This window comes from Sinocyclocheilus rhinocerous, unplaced genomic scaffold (genome assembly GCF_001515625.1).
Source record: "Sinocyclocheilus rhinocerous isolate Xijiao unplaced genomic scaffold, SAMN03320098_v1.1 scaffold502, whole genome shotgun sequence".
Classification (NCBI taxonomy): domain Eukaryota; kingdom Metazoa; phylum Chordata; class Actinopteri; order Cypriniformes; family Cyprinidae; genus Sinocyclocheilus; species Sinocyclocheilus rhinocerous.
Genome location: NW_015641028.1, coordinates 214,763 through 232,550, shown reverse-complemented (window position 1 = coordinate 232,550; position 17,788 = coordinate 214,763). Strand labels below are relative to the sequence as shown.

Below are 17,788 nucleotides of genomic sequence, written 5' to 3'. Positions count from 1 at the left end.
GCTTGTGGTCAGATGAGAAGGAGGAATGATTTCTATCCCACACAACATTTTAATAACACCAGATTGATTCACCAGTCCCTAAAGAGAGAGAGAGATGTATTTATTGATTTAAATGGACAGTTTTACATAAACATTGTAATGAATTTTGTCAATCATGGATCAGATCAATGAAATCAAGTCAGCTTTATACTTCAAAAATATGTTTACTTTTTGGTGTAAAAAATGAAAAATAAAATGTATAAAAAATGACAGTCAAGACGTTTATAACATAACAAAAGATTTATATTTTAAATAAATGCTGTTCTTCTGAACTTTCTATTCATCATAGCATCCTGAAAAGTGTGTCATGGTTTACACAAAAATATTAAACTGCATGACTGTCAATATTGGTAGTAATACAAAATGTTTTTAGAGCAGCAAATCAGCAATTCTGAGCAATCATGTGAATACTATAGTAATGGCTGCTAGAAATTCAGCTTTACCATCACAGGAATAAATTACATTTTAAAAGATATTAAAACAGAAAACCTTGAAACCTTTTAAATTATAGTAATATTTCACAATATTACTGTTTTTACTGTATTTATCATATACATTTTGGTCATAATAGACTTTTGTTTTTGCAAGGATATATAGACCTAATCATTTCAGTAACTGAAAAACATGTAATCAGTTGTTTATCTTTTTCTCATTCACAACAAATATCTTTAGCTATCCTTGTATTGTATGGACTAGTGATGAACTTAAAAAAAAATAAGGTGCTCTTGATGTTTATTGAAGCTGTTTGATCATTCTAAAACCCTTTTGTTGTAAGCGAGAGTATAGGAGAGCATCCACATTATGTGCTTTTTTTAGATTGTACAGTAATTGCTGTCACCTGTCATTGAGCTTTCCTGTCTTTTGCTGTGAGTTTCTTTTATGCTGAACTATACACCCCCACCCCCTGCTTTGGAGACATTGTTTCTTGCCGTTTAATGACAGAATGAGGAGAAACATTTCCAAGCATCGATCCTGACAACATATCACATCAACATCCCTTGTTGTTGTGAAGAATTTGTGGAGCCAGTGCAGAGTTGTATATAAAGCGCTTCATAAGCTCATCCCTCCTGGGAGCTGGCCAGGGAATGAGGCAGGGTTCGTACATGCTGTTATCAGGCGCTGCGGCAGCAGTGGGTGGCACACAGCTCAGGACACTCAGGGCACTGCTGCCAGTCGACACCAGACTGTCCTGAAACCTCCTGCCATCTCCTGATTCACATTACTCAGAGGCCCAAGCGAGAGCCCTCGCTCTGTCACATCCTTACGTAAGTCCTGAGTTTTTTTTTACCCTATACATGTCAGAATTGGGCTTGAGGCTTTACCATATGGTGCTCTCGCTATCCGCAGTCTATCCGCTCAGCCACGGGCTCAGAGCTCCAAAACTTCAACCTTCACAGGAACTCCTGTCCCCCACAATGAAGGAAACTGCCCTGTGTGGTACGGGCAGACAGACAGCAACAGGGATGCCGCTGACATTTTGTCAAGAGAATGGCGCAGCATCAAGTATATGGCACGGTCTCCAGGCTTTCCAAGAAGCTGCCAGGATGAGAGTGGGCAGCACTAGATTGCAAAGTGCCTGACAGCTTACTTTCAAGCCTCCTGTGAGCTTAGAATGTTAGAGACCGGTCTTGCCTTGTCGAGATGATGGCATTAGGAGTGCTGTAGGTGTTGATCGAGCAATGTCAGCCAACCTGGGCAGAGTTTTAAACGTCATTTCTTTCCCTCCTCTCCTTCACTCTCTTCTTGACAGGTCTCAAGCAGGGGCAGTTAATAATTCATGCAGTTGTTGCCTCAGTTTCTTTTTGCTATTACAGTTGTACCCCACTTATTTTACTGTGGTTCATCTTTTTCCACCTATTTCCTATATGTGTCTTCACAGGAAATGTCCTCAGCTCTTGCACAAGCTAAACAATTAGCATATTTTTAGGCAATTTAAAATGGGTACTTCTTGCCCTTAAACTTTTTCTTCAGCTAAATTATTCAAAATTGTGTGCAATTCAAGTGCAATCACTGAAACAACAGTAAAAAAGTACTTGAGTGATTACATGTTTTATATAATTGTATAAAATGTTAAATAAATTATTCATGCTTGCTATAATTAGTTATAATTAGGCTCAGGTTCAACTTAACAGAAGGCATGGCTTCCTACAATTAAAGATTTATCAAACAAAATGAGGAACTGTCCCAGTGGACTACTTGCAGGCAATTAAAACTCAAAACGCAGTGAGTAGTCTGACATCAGGCAGCAAAGCAAGAGGCATTTGAATAAAACATTTATTGTACATGTCTTTTTTAGTCACATTTATAAGTTTGGAGTTGACAAATGGAGCTGACGGCTTGTCTCTCCCCAGAAAGTGCAGTACAGAGAGATATTTTTATTTTATACAGAGAGATATTTTTATTTTGCTTTATTTGTTCTGTATGGTAATGTGTCAGAACAATTGTCTTTGTTTATTTTGCCATCCATTAGATTTACACGATTAATGTCTTGCCTGTTTTAATGTGGTGTAGTTTCTGTCCCAAGTCACGCTTCATACTGAATAATGAACTTCTCTGTTCTGTTCTCATGGGGTGATATACTAAAGGACATATTTAAATGTCTTGAGTCGGAGTGTTGCGGGAAGCCTTCTTCACTGCTTGTATTTGCACGAGCGAGCAGATAACTTTTTGGACAGGAACAGCATAGCGTTTGGCATGCAACCCTGAAACAATTTTTCATTCTGCAGCATTGTGGGAGGATCCTATTTGAATGCATCTTGTGTAATGTTTGATCTGACAGGCAACATGCTGATGTGCATGGGTATGCAGTCAATTAGCTTTGGCACCAACGGACTTGCAGGTGCTTGATGAAGATAGATCAGAGAAGATATGCTGTTTTCAACCACAAATAAGTTCTGGGCTTTTTTTTAATATAGCTAGTTAACTTACCTTCTCAAAACTTCAATAGCCTACAGCCAAACGTACAATGATCTGCACACATATTCAGCTCTGAAATATACCATGAAAGCATCCATCAGTTTCAAAAGGAAATCTCTTGCAATCAGATCTATGTGCCTATTGGCAGTTAGATGTTGGAGAGCAGCAGTAAGCGGGTTTATTATGAAGACTTGCCAGTTCCGTGGGTGCTGGAACTGGAGCTTCCCCCAAAATTGCAGTATCCAGCCTCTAACAACCCACTAGAAGAAGTGAATGCATTTCTGCACTGGATACCGCATTATTCCCTAGAGTGCTCTGGTATAATCCACAAATGATGCAATGTCAAACATTTCTTATTTGCCAGGTGTAAGTGGGCGAGCATGTGAAAATACAATTTCATGCCTCAAAGGAAATAACCTCTTGGTCAAAGTGACATGACATATAAAGAAAGAGATGACAGACAGGGTTTGCTTACATATGGCATAAATAGCCTATGGGGATAAGTAGTATGATGTGCCTATGTGATAATTACATGCCACTGTGATTCAATGTATATTTTCCAAACATGTGAGATGCCACTTTCCAAGCCTGTTCCCTCCAATCACCACTGAATCATCACTGATAGGTTCTTCTCCTATGAGCACAGCGCAGAATGTGTCTGGGATGCAACCAGTAGTTTAGAGGGACTGCTTTGAAGTAGTTGCGCATCACTGACGGACTCCAGCGCCTTGAAAACCGCTGAAAGTCACGTTTTTTCCATTCAAAGAACTAAATGGCTCGGACGTACAAACGATACAACATATGTAGATGAGTGATTCGATATTCTAAGCGTTTGGGAAATGCAAACGATTGCCCGGCTGTAAATGTAAGTACGCAGTAAGCCATATGTGATATAATGTACGTTTATGAATTTCAATTAAATATTTTGACATGTGAAAACATGCAAAGCTGGGACTGTACGATAGATTGCACGGTTATGTTTAACATATCGTTTACTAAAAACGCGAAACAATGTTTGTTGTTTAAATCCGTCGATTTTGAAAACTGTGTTTAATTAGAAGCTAAACAGTTTGAAACCCGCTTCTTTTATATTACAGAGGACGGATTATGTTGCTATAATACATTTAAATTGCGTTTTATAATTAATGTGGATAGTTTGAATGTATATTTTGTTTGTGTTTATAACTGTTCCACTGCGAGATTATAAACACAGGTCAAATTTAATCCTTTCAGTCTTGAACTAAGTTCAAGGGTCACAACAAATATGACCATGCTTTATTTCTACTCTAAATCCTGGCATACATTATAATTAATAAAATATCAGTTCATAATAATGTTTTATAGTTTTTATAATAAAACTTTGGGTTAGGTTGAATGATTAATTTGAGCGTCAGTGTGTCAGGTGTTCCTGTTTGCCCTTATTTGGTTCTTCCTGTGTCCTGTCCTCATTGGTTTCATTTATGTCCAGCTGTGTTTGTTCGATTAATTAGTTCATTTGCTCCCAGGTGTGTCCCATTGGTGTCTGTTCATTCATTTAAACCCTGTGTTTCCCAGTATTTCTCGTCTGCTGTTAAACGTCTTCCATGAGTTCCCCGTTGCTGATTCTGTTAAATTCCATGTCAAAGTATTCTCCAGCGTCTCCTCGTTCCAATCCTCCCCGAGTGGAATGTGACACAGTGCATGCAACTGGTTTTGAATACAATTATTATTGTTTTTGACAGGTATGGTTTGAAAATATTCAGATTCAAATTTACTGAAAATTGCATTAAAATGCATTATAGGCGCATTATCAGTGAAATCACGTGTCTGTTTTGCCTTTTGCTTGCTTGTAGACTTCACTGTTCATTACAGTGAATAGCCAGAAAAAATAATTACAAAACAGTGAAATGAATGCAGCTTTAAGATATATTGTGTAGTTTTATGCCATATTTTTATGCACTGTCACAATGCTTAATTTCATTAGAAGATTACTTTGTAGTAAAAAAAAAAAGTGATATGACGCTCATTGACTTATCAACATCCAAAAGTGATGTGCACTGGAACGAATACTGTGTCTTAACAGGTTAAGAAGGCACAGAGTTACATTAAGCCTCTTGAATTGAGATTATATTGACGTCCTCAAGTGACATGAAGGCTTATTGGTAGTGACCACTGTTTGTTGCTATCCATTACTGTAGACTGTGGCCTAAAAAAACTATGAGAAACTGTGTAGGTTTCCATCTCGCGATTAGCTGAGGGCTTAAGGCTAAGCTCTCCATTGGTTTTCAAATCAGCATGTCTCATGTTCTCTGTTGGTATATGATCAGTTGTGTTGAAAGCTGTTTATCTTGGGTGCCATGAGATGCCCAGATAATCTCTATTGAAGGCAGGATAATAATATTTACCCTGTACACAAACCCCCCCCTCTCTCTTCCACATCCATATTTTATTATTTACAATATTCTGATGAGATGAGATGATTTCCCTGTTACACACAAATAAACAGCAAAAAATAAACAGATCTTTATTCAGTAAATTATATGGCCAACAAAATGGTTCACATTATGCTTCTGTTTTGCTTTCATGATTAATTCAGAAGGTTCTCGTGGAGATATTTTTAAGTTAGTCAAAGAACAGTAATTGGACCTTGCCGTTGCGAGATACAGAAATCAGTCATTCACTGACCTAGATTCTCGCTGAGATATCTGGTGTTTGAAGTCAATATAGCAAGAAGGTGAGCAATAAAGAAAATAGCTGAGGCTCTTTGCTTTGTAGATGGATGTAGCTTAGCAATGTCAGACCAGCCCTCAGGTCTCCTAATTATACTACCATTCAAAAGTGAAAAGGAGACAGTAAGATATTTTTTGGGGAAAAAATAGAGAATACTTTTATTCAGCAAGGATAAGGAAATTAAATGGTCAAAAGTGACAGTAAGGACATTTTAATGTTACAAATGGTTTATCATTTAAACAAATGCTGTTCTTTTTAAAGTTTCTGTTCTTTAAAGAATAGAAAAAATGAGGCACAGTTTTAACAAAAAAAAAAATGTTTTCAGCATTGGTAATAATAAGCAATGTTTCTTGTGCCAAAATTCAGCATGTTTGAATGATTTATGAAGGATTATGTGACACTGAAGACTGGAACAGTGCATTGCTGACAATTCAGCTTTGCCATTACAGGAATAAATTAGATTTTAAAATATTTAAAACTAGAAAACAGTTGGGTTTTTTCAGCCTTGGAGAGTATAAGAATGGAACCTTGTTTCAGCAATGGAATTAAAAGGAAAAAAAGGTAATTGTGACATTTTATCTCATAATTAAGACTGTTTAAGATATAAACTCTTTCTGAGCAAATTCTGAGCAAAAAGTCAATATTGTGAGACATTCTAAAGGAGAAAAAGGCATAATTGCAAGATGTAAACTCAGAATTATGACAAAAAAAAAAGGCTAAATTGCGAGATGTAAACTTAAAATTGCAAGAACAAAATAAGAATTCTGAGTTTATATCTTGCAATTATGGATTTTTCCTCTAGAATTCTGAGTTGTGAGAAAAAAGTCTGAATTGTGAGATAAAGTCAGTATTACCTTTTTTTTAAGAGATTCAAAAACATTTAAAAAATCTTACTGATCCCAAACATTGGAATGGTACTAATATTACATTAGAAAGTCAAGAGGGCAAAGCACTGTATCTGTAGCACTGGAGACACAAAACCCATGACCACCACAGCATTCCCAGCTTCAGGCCTTCTGGGTTTCCTGGAAAGGTTGCTAAACATGTCCAGTCTACCCTTCCCGTGGGGTCCTCCCTATCAAGGTAGAATACACAGCCACAGCCATATCACCCTGCAGCCCAAGACTGGTCGCCCACTGAGCAGGGTTGAGCCTGGGCAGTACCTAGATAGGAGACCTCCTGGGAAACTAGGTTGCTGTTGGAAGAGGTGTTAGTGAGGCCAGCAGCGGGTGCTCACCATGTGGTCTGTGTGTGTCCTAACGCCCCAGTATAGTGATGGGGACACAGACACTATACTGTCAAAAAGCACCATCCTTCGGATGAGATGTAAACCGAGGTCTTGACGCTCTGTGGTCATTAAAAATCCCATGGCACTTTTCGTAAAGAGTAGGGGTGTAACCCCAGTGTCCTGGCCAAATTGTCTATCACTGGCCCTTGTCTATCATGGCCTCCTACTAATCCCCATCCACTTGATTGGCTCTATGACTCTCTCTCCTCTCCACCTTTAGCTGGTGTGTGGTGAGCGCACTGGCGCCGTTGTCCTGTGGCTGCCGTCGCATCATCCAAGTGGATGCTGCATACTGGTGGTGGTTGAGGAGAGACCCCCCACATGATTGTAAAGCGCTTTGGGTGTACAGCAGTGCACAATAAAGCGCTATATAAATGCATCATTCATTCATTCATTCATTCAAGGTCCAGACCTCATGGAAGATGTCATCTGTCACTGTAAATGAGTGACACCTCAGTCTTAAGATCAGGATCCTCCGAGCAGCCACTGACTCACAAACCACTAGGGTAGGAATGAGAGAGAAGAGAACAGCTTTTGCAACGGAGAGAAGACTATATGTGTGTGGGAAGACTGCACTTTTCATGCATGCAGGTACAAATAAGTCAGGAAACATCAAGATTTTAGATGTTTAGGGTAAAATATCCCTTTAAGACACTTTCTGTAATTTGTACCTCAGTTTGACTTACAACAAGAAATATGCACTTGTGGTAACTTGCTTTACCATTGTCAGGAACAGCGGTACTTATTCTGCTACCCGCCTCCTCCACAATCCATCATGAAGAGCTGATGAGTAGAAAAGAGACAGGAGTGTTAAAATAAAAATTAATTAATTAAATGTATGTGGAGCAATCTGGATGTAATAGCTCTGACAGGCAGAATGGAAGAACATCTCAGTGTGTTTTTTGTTTGTGATGGTTTGTTTAAAACATTATTAACATTAATCTGGGTCAACAGATTTTTTCCATGCTAACAACATGACAGTTTTGTGTTTGTTTGGCCATGTCTACACGATTACATGATATTAAAGGGGTCATATGATGCGGTTTCAATTCTTCCTTTCTCTTTGGAGTGTTAAAAGCTCTTTGGTGCATAAAGAAGATCTGTAAAGTTGCAAAGACTAAAGTCTCAAATCTAAAGAGATATTCTTTATAAAAGTTAAGAGTCAACCAAGCCTACCTAAAACGGCTCATTCTAACACGCCCCCACATGTCTACGTCACGATGTGGGAAGATTTGCATATTGCCGCCCAAATGTTCACGCAAAGAAAGAAGGCATAACTTTTATTCTCGCCTATTGTAATGAAAGCGTAACTACTTTGTTTGGTCTTCCAAAAGAGGACACGACTAGAAATCAGTGGTTAAGTTGTATTTATAACACTGTTCCAGAACAGTTCAACCCAAATATTCAGATGTGTGCAGCACATTTTATGGAGGACTGTTTCCTGATCCTGGTAGAGTAGACTACAATGCCAGCTGTTCTGGCTCACAGACTGTAAGTACATTTTTTATATTTAAAGAATTTGCCACTGATGATTCAAACGTGAGTTTTGAGCAGTGTAGAGTAGCACTTGTGGTTTGTAATTTCTCTGATCACAAATGTAGACATGGTTTTATGTTTATGCGGCGCAATGCAACGCAACGCATAAAAAGAGAGTATAAGTCATTATAATCCGTAATTATGTCCCCACTGGATGCAACAAATGCCTCGTTTATAATGGGTTTTAATGTTTTTGTCTCGTCGCTCCGGCCAGACAGGGCATCACAATATGGTAAGGGACGTAACATTTCCGTCACACGCTTGAGGTATTCGGCAATCACAACGCACTGGATAGCTGGCCAATCAGAGCACACCTCGCTTTTCAGACCGATGAGCTTTGTAAAAATCGACGCGTTTCAGAAAGGCGGGGCGTAGAGGAGAAACAATAATGTACAGTATGTAGAAAATAATGTGTTTTTTTAACCTTAAACCGCATAAACACATTTCATTACAGCAAATACACAAAATAATGTTCTTTTTAGCAACATCATATGACCACTTTAATATACCTTGACTGCTTTCAATAGCACTATCCATGCGATCGAAAACTGAAGCATTTTTGCTTCTTCCTGCACATTGTGTGTTTATGAACACAGGCTTCAGGGCAGACGTCTGTTGTCTCAAACTCATCGTCACAGCTGCACACAGATTGCAATGGTGCTGGAAGACTGGGCAAAGAATCACAGACTATTTTTGCCATCAAGGCTCAAAATAGATATCAAGAAGATAAAAAGTAGCTCTGAAATATAGGGCCAGCTAAAAGCTGTGTTATTTACAAGACCGAAAGGTTTAGAGCCAAATGAACAGTATTCAAAAATGAGGGGATTGAGAATAATTTTAAAATCTAAATACTACTTATACTGTTGTATCTAGTCATCTTTGTGTAGTTGGGGATCACATAGCTAAAGTGGTTTTACATAATTCCCTGGAAATATGCACAGTTTATATCAAGTTTTATGTCACCATCAGTAAATCTGTTGTGAGAGTGAACTGGATTCCAACATTAAAACATTTTTAAGGGATTATTTCACTCGTTGCTCTGGGATTATGCATCAGAGTGCACATTTTCAATGGTTAAATTTATACATACAGGTCTGAGGTTAAAGATTTCAGAAGACAAATGTATCAAAGTTTCACAAATAATTCACAAGTATTTGAAATTTGCTATTGAAAATCCTTTTTCCATATATTTTCCTATCTCCTTTGCTTACCTCAAAATTTGTCTTAAAATATGCTGCAAGCAGTATGAAGCCTTTATTTTTAAGGGTATCACCTTATAACGTAAATCAAAATTTGAGTAAGTGGTATATTTCTGTCACTAAACAGTCCCTAGACACACTTAATGTGCATTGAGAAAACCTGTCCTAATTTTGCCTGGATCATCAAGCTAAAATGCTGAGCGCTGGTTCTAACTGCAAAATTTGTCGGTAATGCGTAATCTCTGTGTACAAATCTGTTTAATCTCTACATAATCTCTCCATTCTTTGTCTCTCATTTCTCAGTCAGACGCGAAACGCTCAAGCAGCCATGCATTTGTGCAGCTCTGTGGGTTCTTTGCTCCTCCTCCTTTTCATCAGCAGGTAAGAAACTCCTGGTGGCTTATTATGAACTCACTTTTGCTATTCCAACACTCATTACTGCCATATGGCTAGCTAAATATGACTGCATCCTACACTGTTTATTGCTTTTGTGTCATTCCCCCTTAATTTATTTTTGTCTCAAAAACTTGTAGAGTGTAGGATGTGCATTCACTTCTGTAGTGACTTTGTAGAGTTGATAAACACGGTGTTTCTCAATGCTCACAGGAAAGCCAAGGCGGAAAGCCCATTTTTGTCAACAAGTTCTCCCGGGTGATAAACTCTCGGAGTGACATCTTTTCCGAGATGACAAGCCGGGTATAATTTAGGTTTTATTCTTTTGGCAACAAATAAAAGACTATATGCCTTAAGTATCCATTCACACCGGATTATGTGGGCTTGGTGAAAGGTCTAGCTAAAGGAAGGATGGAATTATAGCTAATCCTTGTAGACTTTTGGGTGAGCCTGAATGAGACTGTCGGAGTCAATGTATGGGTTACAGATGGAAATAACAGCCCTCGTATCGTGTCTCCTCTCTGTTTTGCCTGTTCGAGCTTATCTTTCCATGCAGCAGTACAGTAGCTGCAATGCTAACGCGATTACTGGTGACAGTGTAGAGACAAGGCACGTCGATTTACTGGAACGGCCACCGCTCAGCCATGTTCAATGAGAGTTCAGGCAGATTCCATTTAATGAGATATGCATCTCATTGTCGATGCTGGTATTCTGGCCTGACCTTTGAAATTTGATGGAAAGATGTAGAACCTGGTCAGAACGACTCAAAAGATCAAAGGAGGATGTTGAGGAAGTGTGCCAACATCAATTCACCTCACCATCTGCTTTCCCCCACCCCCTTCCTGTCCTCCTTTCCCCTCCAATCTCCAGTCTCTCTTTCTGGCAAGCTGGGAGACTTTAGTGGGTGTACATATAGTTTGGCCAGGAATTCAGCTTCCATCACATAACAAACCCCAACAACAAGAGCCATACCTCCTTTTTGGGTTCTTAGAGCTTAGCACATGAAGATAAGGAGGAAGGCTTAATCTTGCAAAGGGACTTGTAATGTTTTTGTTTGTTGAAATCTAAAACTACTGGTTTGAGGTCCATATATAGACCCAATAGTGTTTAGGTGGATTTTAAAGGGCCATGTCATAAAAATGTTCCTTGATCTTTTGAGATAAAAGAGCTTGAGGTACTGTGAAATCATACTGTTAACTTCCCGAATCCAAAGTCACTTTCCAACAAAAAACATTTTTTTAAACCTAGCTGCAAAAACAGCTCGATGAAGTCTGTTGGGTGATTCGAAATTTGGCCCGTTGATGTCATGCAAATTAGTTATTTGCAACAGCTGGCAACCTCAATTTTTTTGCAGTGATTATGTGTGATATATGTAGGGTAAAAAAAACGTGACCCTTAAGGGAACATTCCATTTTATAGTTTTGCAAACAACGTTAATTTTGAATGTTCTCTTAACATTCTGAAACAAGTAACATTTAAATAAGGTTATTAGAACATCCAGCTAAAAGTTTTCAGAAATAAAACATTCCATAGACGATGCATAACTTAACTAACATTTTTGTGCTAACATTAAGAACATTAGTGAAAACCGTAACTCTGATCAACCCTACTATCAACATAACTGGAGGAACGTTTGTTCATACTTTGAGAGAGCCTTGCCAAATATTAGCTGAGAATGTTCCTTCTTAGCTGGGATTGTCACGGTTCACTCAAGGAGCGGGGAGATGAGGAGTAATGCAAATCAAAAGGTTTTAATGAAGGCACGCTGGGGATACAGGGAACACTGGAGACATCAAGCACACAAAAATGACATTTAACAGCAGACGCCAAACACTAGGAAACACAGGGTTTAAATGACCAGAAACTAATGGGACACACCTGGGAACAATACGAACTAAACTGGGAACACCTGCACTAAATGATCATACGGACAGGAGCAGGAAGGACCAAATAAGGGCATAAACATCGACAGAGCATGTGGGGGAGGAAAACACACAAAACACGGAACAAAGTCTGACAGGGATAAAGTGAAAGCATAAAACATAAAATAATTCTAAACTGCATTTACTGTATACACAAATAATTAAAATGTTTTGCATATATGACTGGTCAACCCAATTCAATGACTGTGTCTCTCTCTCTCGTTCTTCTCTCACTCACTCTCTCTTGAACACCCATGTGTATTATGGAAAAATAAGCCTATAAAATGCAATCTGCCACTGCCCAAATTTGTTAGTGACTTTATGAAAAACAAGCTCAAAGTCGCTTATAGTAATATTACATGGCAATAATGTTGGAGGGTTTAGGATTTGGCAAAGAAAAGAGGTGTTTCACATGCCTGTTTAGTTTCAAGATTCAGTGAGAGGCTGAAATGGGCACAAAAAACTAAAATGTTATTTGGCACAAAAAATGTACTAACATTATAATTGGACCTTAGAGAAAAATATTTATAATATGACCCTTTTAAATGTTATTTCAAAGAAAACTCCCCATGATTGAAGTTATATTTTATAGGTCAGTTGGCAGAGATCTGTAGAAACATATAAATATACTGTAGGACTGTTTTGTAGATGAGAATCACTGCTGAATGATCTATTTTAAAAGCCATATTTAATGCATGAACCCGCAGTATAGTAAGCATTAATTTCTTTGACACACACTTCTGGGTAAACCAGACTAGATCCAAACCAAATCAGAGTGGTGAAAATAATTAGGTCATCATCACTCTGAACTCACTAGTTTCAATAAACACATTGCCCGGCAAGCTTGCTTGCGTATTTATTTATTTATTTGGTTTATTGCTGTTTCAGACTGTTTTCTATCAGTTTAAAAACATTCAAACTTAAATTATTTTCTGCACAAACTTTCTGGGGTTGTTTAATATTTCAGTGCTGGACAAGGTCTCCCAGATACTCTATGAGAGAGAGAGTTTGTGATGTTGGAGCTCATATCTCATATGACCACTGATGTGTGTAGACGGGGAGATGGAGTTGATACAAGCTTGAGAAACTGTCTCTGCGGACCAAAGCAGAAACATTTGGGGAGACAGTCCTGCTAGGAGAGTTTTTTCTCCATTCACAACACGTCAGTCAGCCTAAACACCAGAGACGTGGCTGAATTTAGTCTCAAGGTTGGATCAGAACTAAGAAAGAAAATGTATAAAGGTAAAAAAAAAAATTATATATACATAGTTCAGATATATATATATATATATATATATATATATATATATATGCAAACATTTAGCTTTAAAGAATCAGTTCAAAATACATATTCAGAATTTATTTAACATAATGACATCCTGGTTCCGGGACATCCTGGCATGGCTTTTTTCATGCAACTTCAGGGATCTTATCTATGCACAGTCAGCTTGTAACACTCCAAAGAGAAAGGAAAACTTGAAATCGCATCATATGACCCCTTTAAGATTTATTAATCGTATTTATTAAATTTATTGTGTGTCTCCATCATATTTAGCAGTTTTCTGCAAAATGAAAATAAATTTATATGTCATTTTGTTTTATATTTAATTTAATGCATTTACATTAAACAATATTGTTTATATCACTTGGCTAAAAAACAATCCTAATCTTAATAAATCCTAATGCTAGTTATTAAAACCAACTTGTAAAACATATTTCCACTAGGTTTACTTGTAACATTTGTAATAATACTTACTTTTCACACTACGAGTTAAATTTAAGTTCTTCAAGTCCGTCTTGAGAACTGCATTTCAGTCCAATGCAGTGAATTGTATTCAATCTGGTCATTAAATTTAGTAGCATGGTTCAATCTGTTCATTAAAATATATAATTTAAAAGAAGCATTTGTTTTAGACATCGAACAAAATTCATAACAATATGGAAGTAAAATAAATTGCAAGCACATCAGCCATTTCATATTTCACATAAAGAGTCAAAGCATGTAACAAATGAATATCAATACAATGTTAAATGCCTATAAGAGTATGATGGATGCTTATCAGCTGCCACAGTTAGCAGAGAAAAACTGTCTACCCAGCATTCATAGACCAATAACCCAGCATTCCCTCACACATGACTGGACTTCAGCCTGAAGGGGGCAGCAAACAAAGTGTTGCCTTCTAACACTAAAAATGTCTAATCTTACTAAATAGACAAGTCTGGCACATAATCACTCTTTTTATTTTCGTTCAGTTCCATTTAGAAGAAGTTTGTTTGATTTAAAATTCACACAGCTTAAGATGAAACAACACAAATGGCATTGCTTTGATGATATGGCTATTTTTTTATTTAACCCAAATTACCTGTTTTCCTCACATGACAGATTACTAAATTCGTTTATAGAATTATTGAGCCCCCAAAGGTAAAACTCCATCCTGATTTTCTGACTAGCATGGATGACCAAGCTTCAGTGTGTAATTTTTCTTTGTCACACTAGTGTCAGAATTGCAAAAATATTGCAAAAATAATGACAGTTTACCATTGGTCAGATTGTCAGATAGTCCCACCTCCAAAGTCACGTCATTGGTTGAGCCAGTGTTGCTGTGTCGGGATGCTTAAACAAACAGAGCAATGTTTTGCTACACCACAGAGACACAGTGTTACACATTTTGAGGGGGAAAACAACCTACAAATGGCTTACTTTTAGCTGTCTCTGCTTATTAAGCTGAGATAGGAGAAAATATCGTAACATCAAAAAATTGCACACTTCAGCTTTATCATGTGGCATGTGGAGTCAGACTTCATCAAGAAAAGCATCCTGAAAAACAGACATTCTGAAACGCTAGCTGTGCTTACCAGTGAAAATAGCTATACATCATGCAAAAAGTTTTTTTTCTACCAAGTTTGTAGTGATGCAGAACAAGATCAGATGTGTCTGAGAGGTGAAAAATGTTTTCCAACAGCTTTATGTGTTTAGAGGGGGTAATGTAGAGGCAGTGACCTGCATGGTTCACTTCTTGTTTTATTGATTTTTTTTATTTTTAGATTTTAGTAACAGTTTAATGAGAGTAATAATAGAGCCATCATGTCAATGACCTAGAGCTCTCTGTCTGTCTTCCAAACACTCTCTGTGTCTCTCACACTCTCTCAACATCTGTCTCACTTCCTCTCTTTTGATCTTTCCCAGTCTTTTTTCTTCATGCAAGTATGTGTGTGCATTTTAGCATGCATAATTCTGTACATCATATGGGTGAAAATGTCAGAAAATTGTCTCATACCTTATACAGGTGAATGTGAAAGTTTCAGATGAGTGTTTCTGGCAAACCTGATTTTGAAAATCATGTTTATATTGAATTAGGTTTAAGTCAATAGCCTATACAGAATGGATTTTTCCTGATACGGTTTTATTTATTTATTTTGCAAATTATATTTGGGGGTCAGTAAAATTATTTTATGTTTTTGAAATAAAAATATAATGCTCTTATGCTCACTATGGCTGCATTAATTTGACCAAAAATACAGTAAACACAGCAGTATTGTGAAATATTATTCATATCTGAATATATCATACATTTTAATTTTCAGCAGCCATTACGCCAGTCTTCAGTGTCACATGAATCTTCAGAAATTATTCTAATAAGCTGAAGTTTATTAAGACACATTTCTTATTATTATCTTATTTCTTTCATATTATTATTAATGTTGAAAACAGTTGGGCTGCTTAATATTTTTTTGGAAGCCTTTTATGATGTTCAAAAACATAATTTATTTGAAATAGAAATCTTTTGTACCATTTTAAACATCTTTACTGTCACTTTTTATCTATTTAATCAAACTTTTGAACAGTACTGTATATTGTGAGCAAAATTAACATGCATTTCATAATGTTCTAACATTTGATTTGTCCATCTTTTATTTTAATGAGTGCAGCACTCGAGTTGCATGAACTCCACAAGTTTGTCAAATCTGATGACTGAGGGTTTCAGTATAATTTGTGAATGATCCAAAGAGCATCTTGAGATTCAGTGAAAGCAAAAACATTGCATAAATCAGTCACATATAAGTCAATATCGCAAATCTTCTTTGATTAGAGATCTAAAACTGCTGCACAATCTTAAATATTTCCAATTCATTTTACATCAGAATGTTTTATTGCTCTAATTGTTTCATTGTAACTCCCTAAACGTTCTATTTATGTCCATTTTGAATCTCAGATATCCAATGTACACTCAGACTTTTGGACCTGACTGTATGTATTTATAGAAGAAGAAGAATATTGTATAGGGTGATGTCTGAGAGAGCTACAGAAGGGACAGAAGAGATCTGCCGCAGTAAAAATCCACGTGTACCTCTGTCCTCCTGCTGTGCTTGGCCCACAGTACTTGTTTCTGTTCATTCTAGAATATTTATAAGGGTATTGTGTAGTATCAACCAAGCAGGTTTTCTCCTCAGACGTCTCTTGAAGTATTTCCTACATGTGCTGCTGTGCTCTGTGGGGTTGTTACCCTGAAGCTGAATAATATCTGAAGCTCATGGGCCTTTTACACTGTAGAAACAGAGGCTTCGCTCTGCGGGAAAGAACACAGTCGCTTCTACCATCGCTGAGGATGTTCAAATCGCACACCACGCCACAGTCAGCAGCAGTGCTTTAACGAGAGAAAAGATGAAGCCTAAAAATACAGTGTTTCAAATCTAGGTCATAAGTTATTGGCAATTAAGTCCACATGATCAAAACATGCCTTGGCTCGGTGGAAGTAACATTGCCTTTCTGCTTTTCTGCACTGACTTGTGGAATAGTGAGTGCTTAATGTGTGTGTATTTGTGTGTTTTGTGTTCTGCTGTTTTTACAGGAGCATGGATGGCTCTGTCGCCAGCACAGAGGAGATCTTGCCTCCCACCATTCAGAAACTGATGAAGGGATACAACAAGTACCTTAGGCCATTCTTTGGCAGTACGACGATCAAAGCTTTTACATTTACACAAACTGTTATCTTGCATAAGTGGATTTTTATCTTCTCTTAAAGTCCTATCATCATCAACAACTACAATTAAAACAAATGTAAACTCAGTGGAAACGCTCCGGGCTTGAGTTGATGCAGTCCACTCTTGTAACGCATGTAAATTAAGAACCCTTTTCTGCTGTCTTTCTCTGTTAGCAGTGTTGTCACTCTGTAGTGAATGCAGTGCATGCTGTTGTTGTGTTTTTTTTTCTTCAGATGGGCCTGTTACTGTAGGAATGAGTCTGGATATCGCCAGCATAGACACCATATCAGAAATCAACATGGTATGATACTCTTACACACCACAAGTATCCAAATATTATTTCTAAATACTAAGGTATCCCAAAATATTCTATTTTTCTGTAAATGTTTACTTTAAAGCGTATACAGCTAATAAGAAAGCATAATGACAAATTCTTTATTTGTATCTGAGGTGATGAAAAGAAGAAATCTTAATTAAAAAAAAGTAGTTTATAATTTTAAGTTATTAGAAATGTCATTTTAATATTCATGTTGCTTTCATGTATTTAAAAAAAAAGTACATACCCTTTTGAAAAAAAAATTCAGTTGTTTGCATGTTTTATTCATGCATAATTTTTTTTTAATGTTGACCTTGTAAAATTGTACTTAAAATATCATAACTTGATCTCCTGGTGAAACAAGTAATAAAATATTTTCCTTACACTTTAAATACACAATGATAATTATAATTATTTTTAGTTTTGAATTATGAAAATGTATGTGATTCCATTTATAATATAATATAATATAATATAATATAATATA

General features: G+C 37.0%; 1 protein-coding gene across 2 annotated transcripts in view; it reads left to right on the top strand.

Annotated features, from left to right (window-relative positions):
• The first annotated feature begins 1,195 nt into the window (after positions 1 to 1,195).
• Positions 1,196 to 17,788, top strand: part of LOC107754081 (gamma-aminobutyric acid receptor subunit pi-like) — a 24,622-nt gene continuing 8,029 nt past the window's right edge. Inside the window, exons 1-4 of one of the 2 annotated variants that reach the window (XM_016570396.1) lie at positions 1,196 to 1,304; positions 9,991 to 10,068; positions 16,853 to 16,953; positions 17,219 to 17,286. In XM_016570396.1, the coding sequence (XP_016425882.1) occupies positions 10,016 to 10,068; positions 16,853 to 16,953; positions 17,219 to 17,286 (222 nt within the window). In that variant the 5' untranslated portion in view covers positions 1,196 to 1,304; positions 9,991 to 10,015. Of the gene's footprint in view, positions 1,305 to 3,596; positions 3,821 to 9,990; positions 10,069 to 16,852; positions 16,954 to 17,218; positions 17,287 to 17,788 lie in introns of those variants that run through there. The other variant, XM_016570395.1, reaches the window with a different exon arrangement.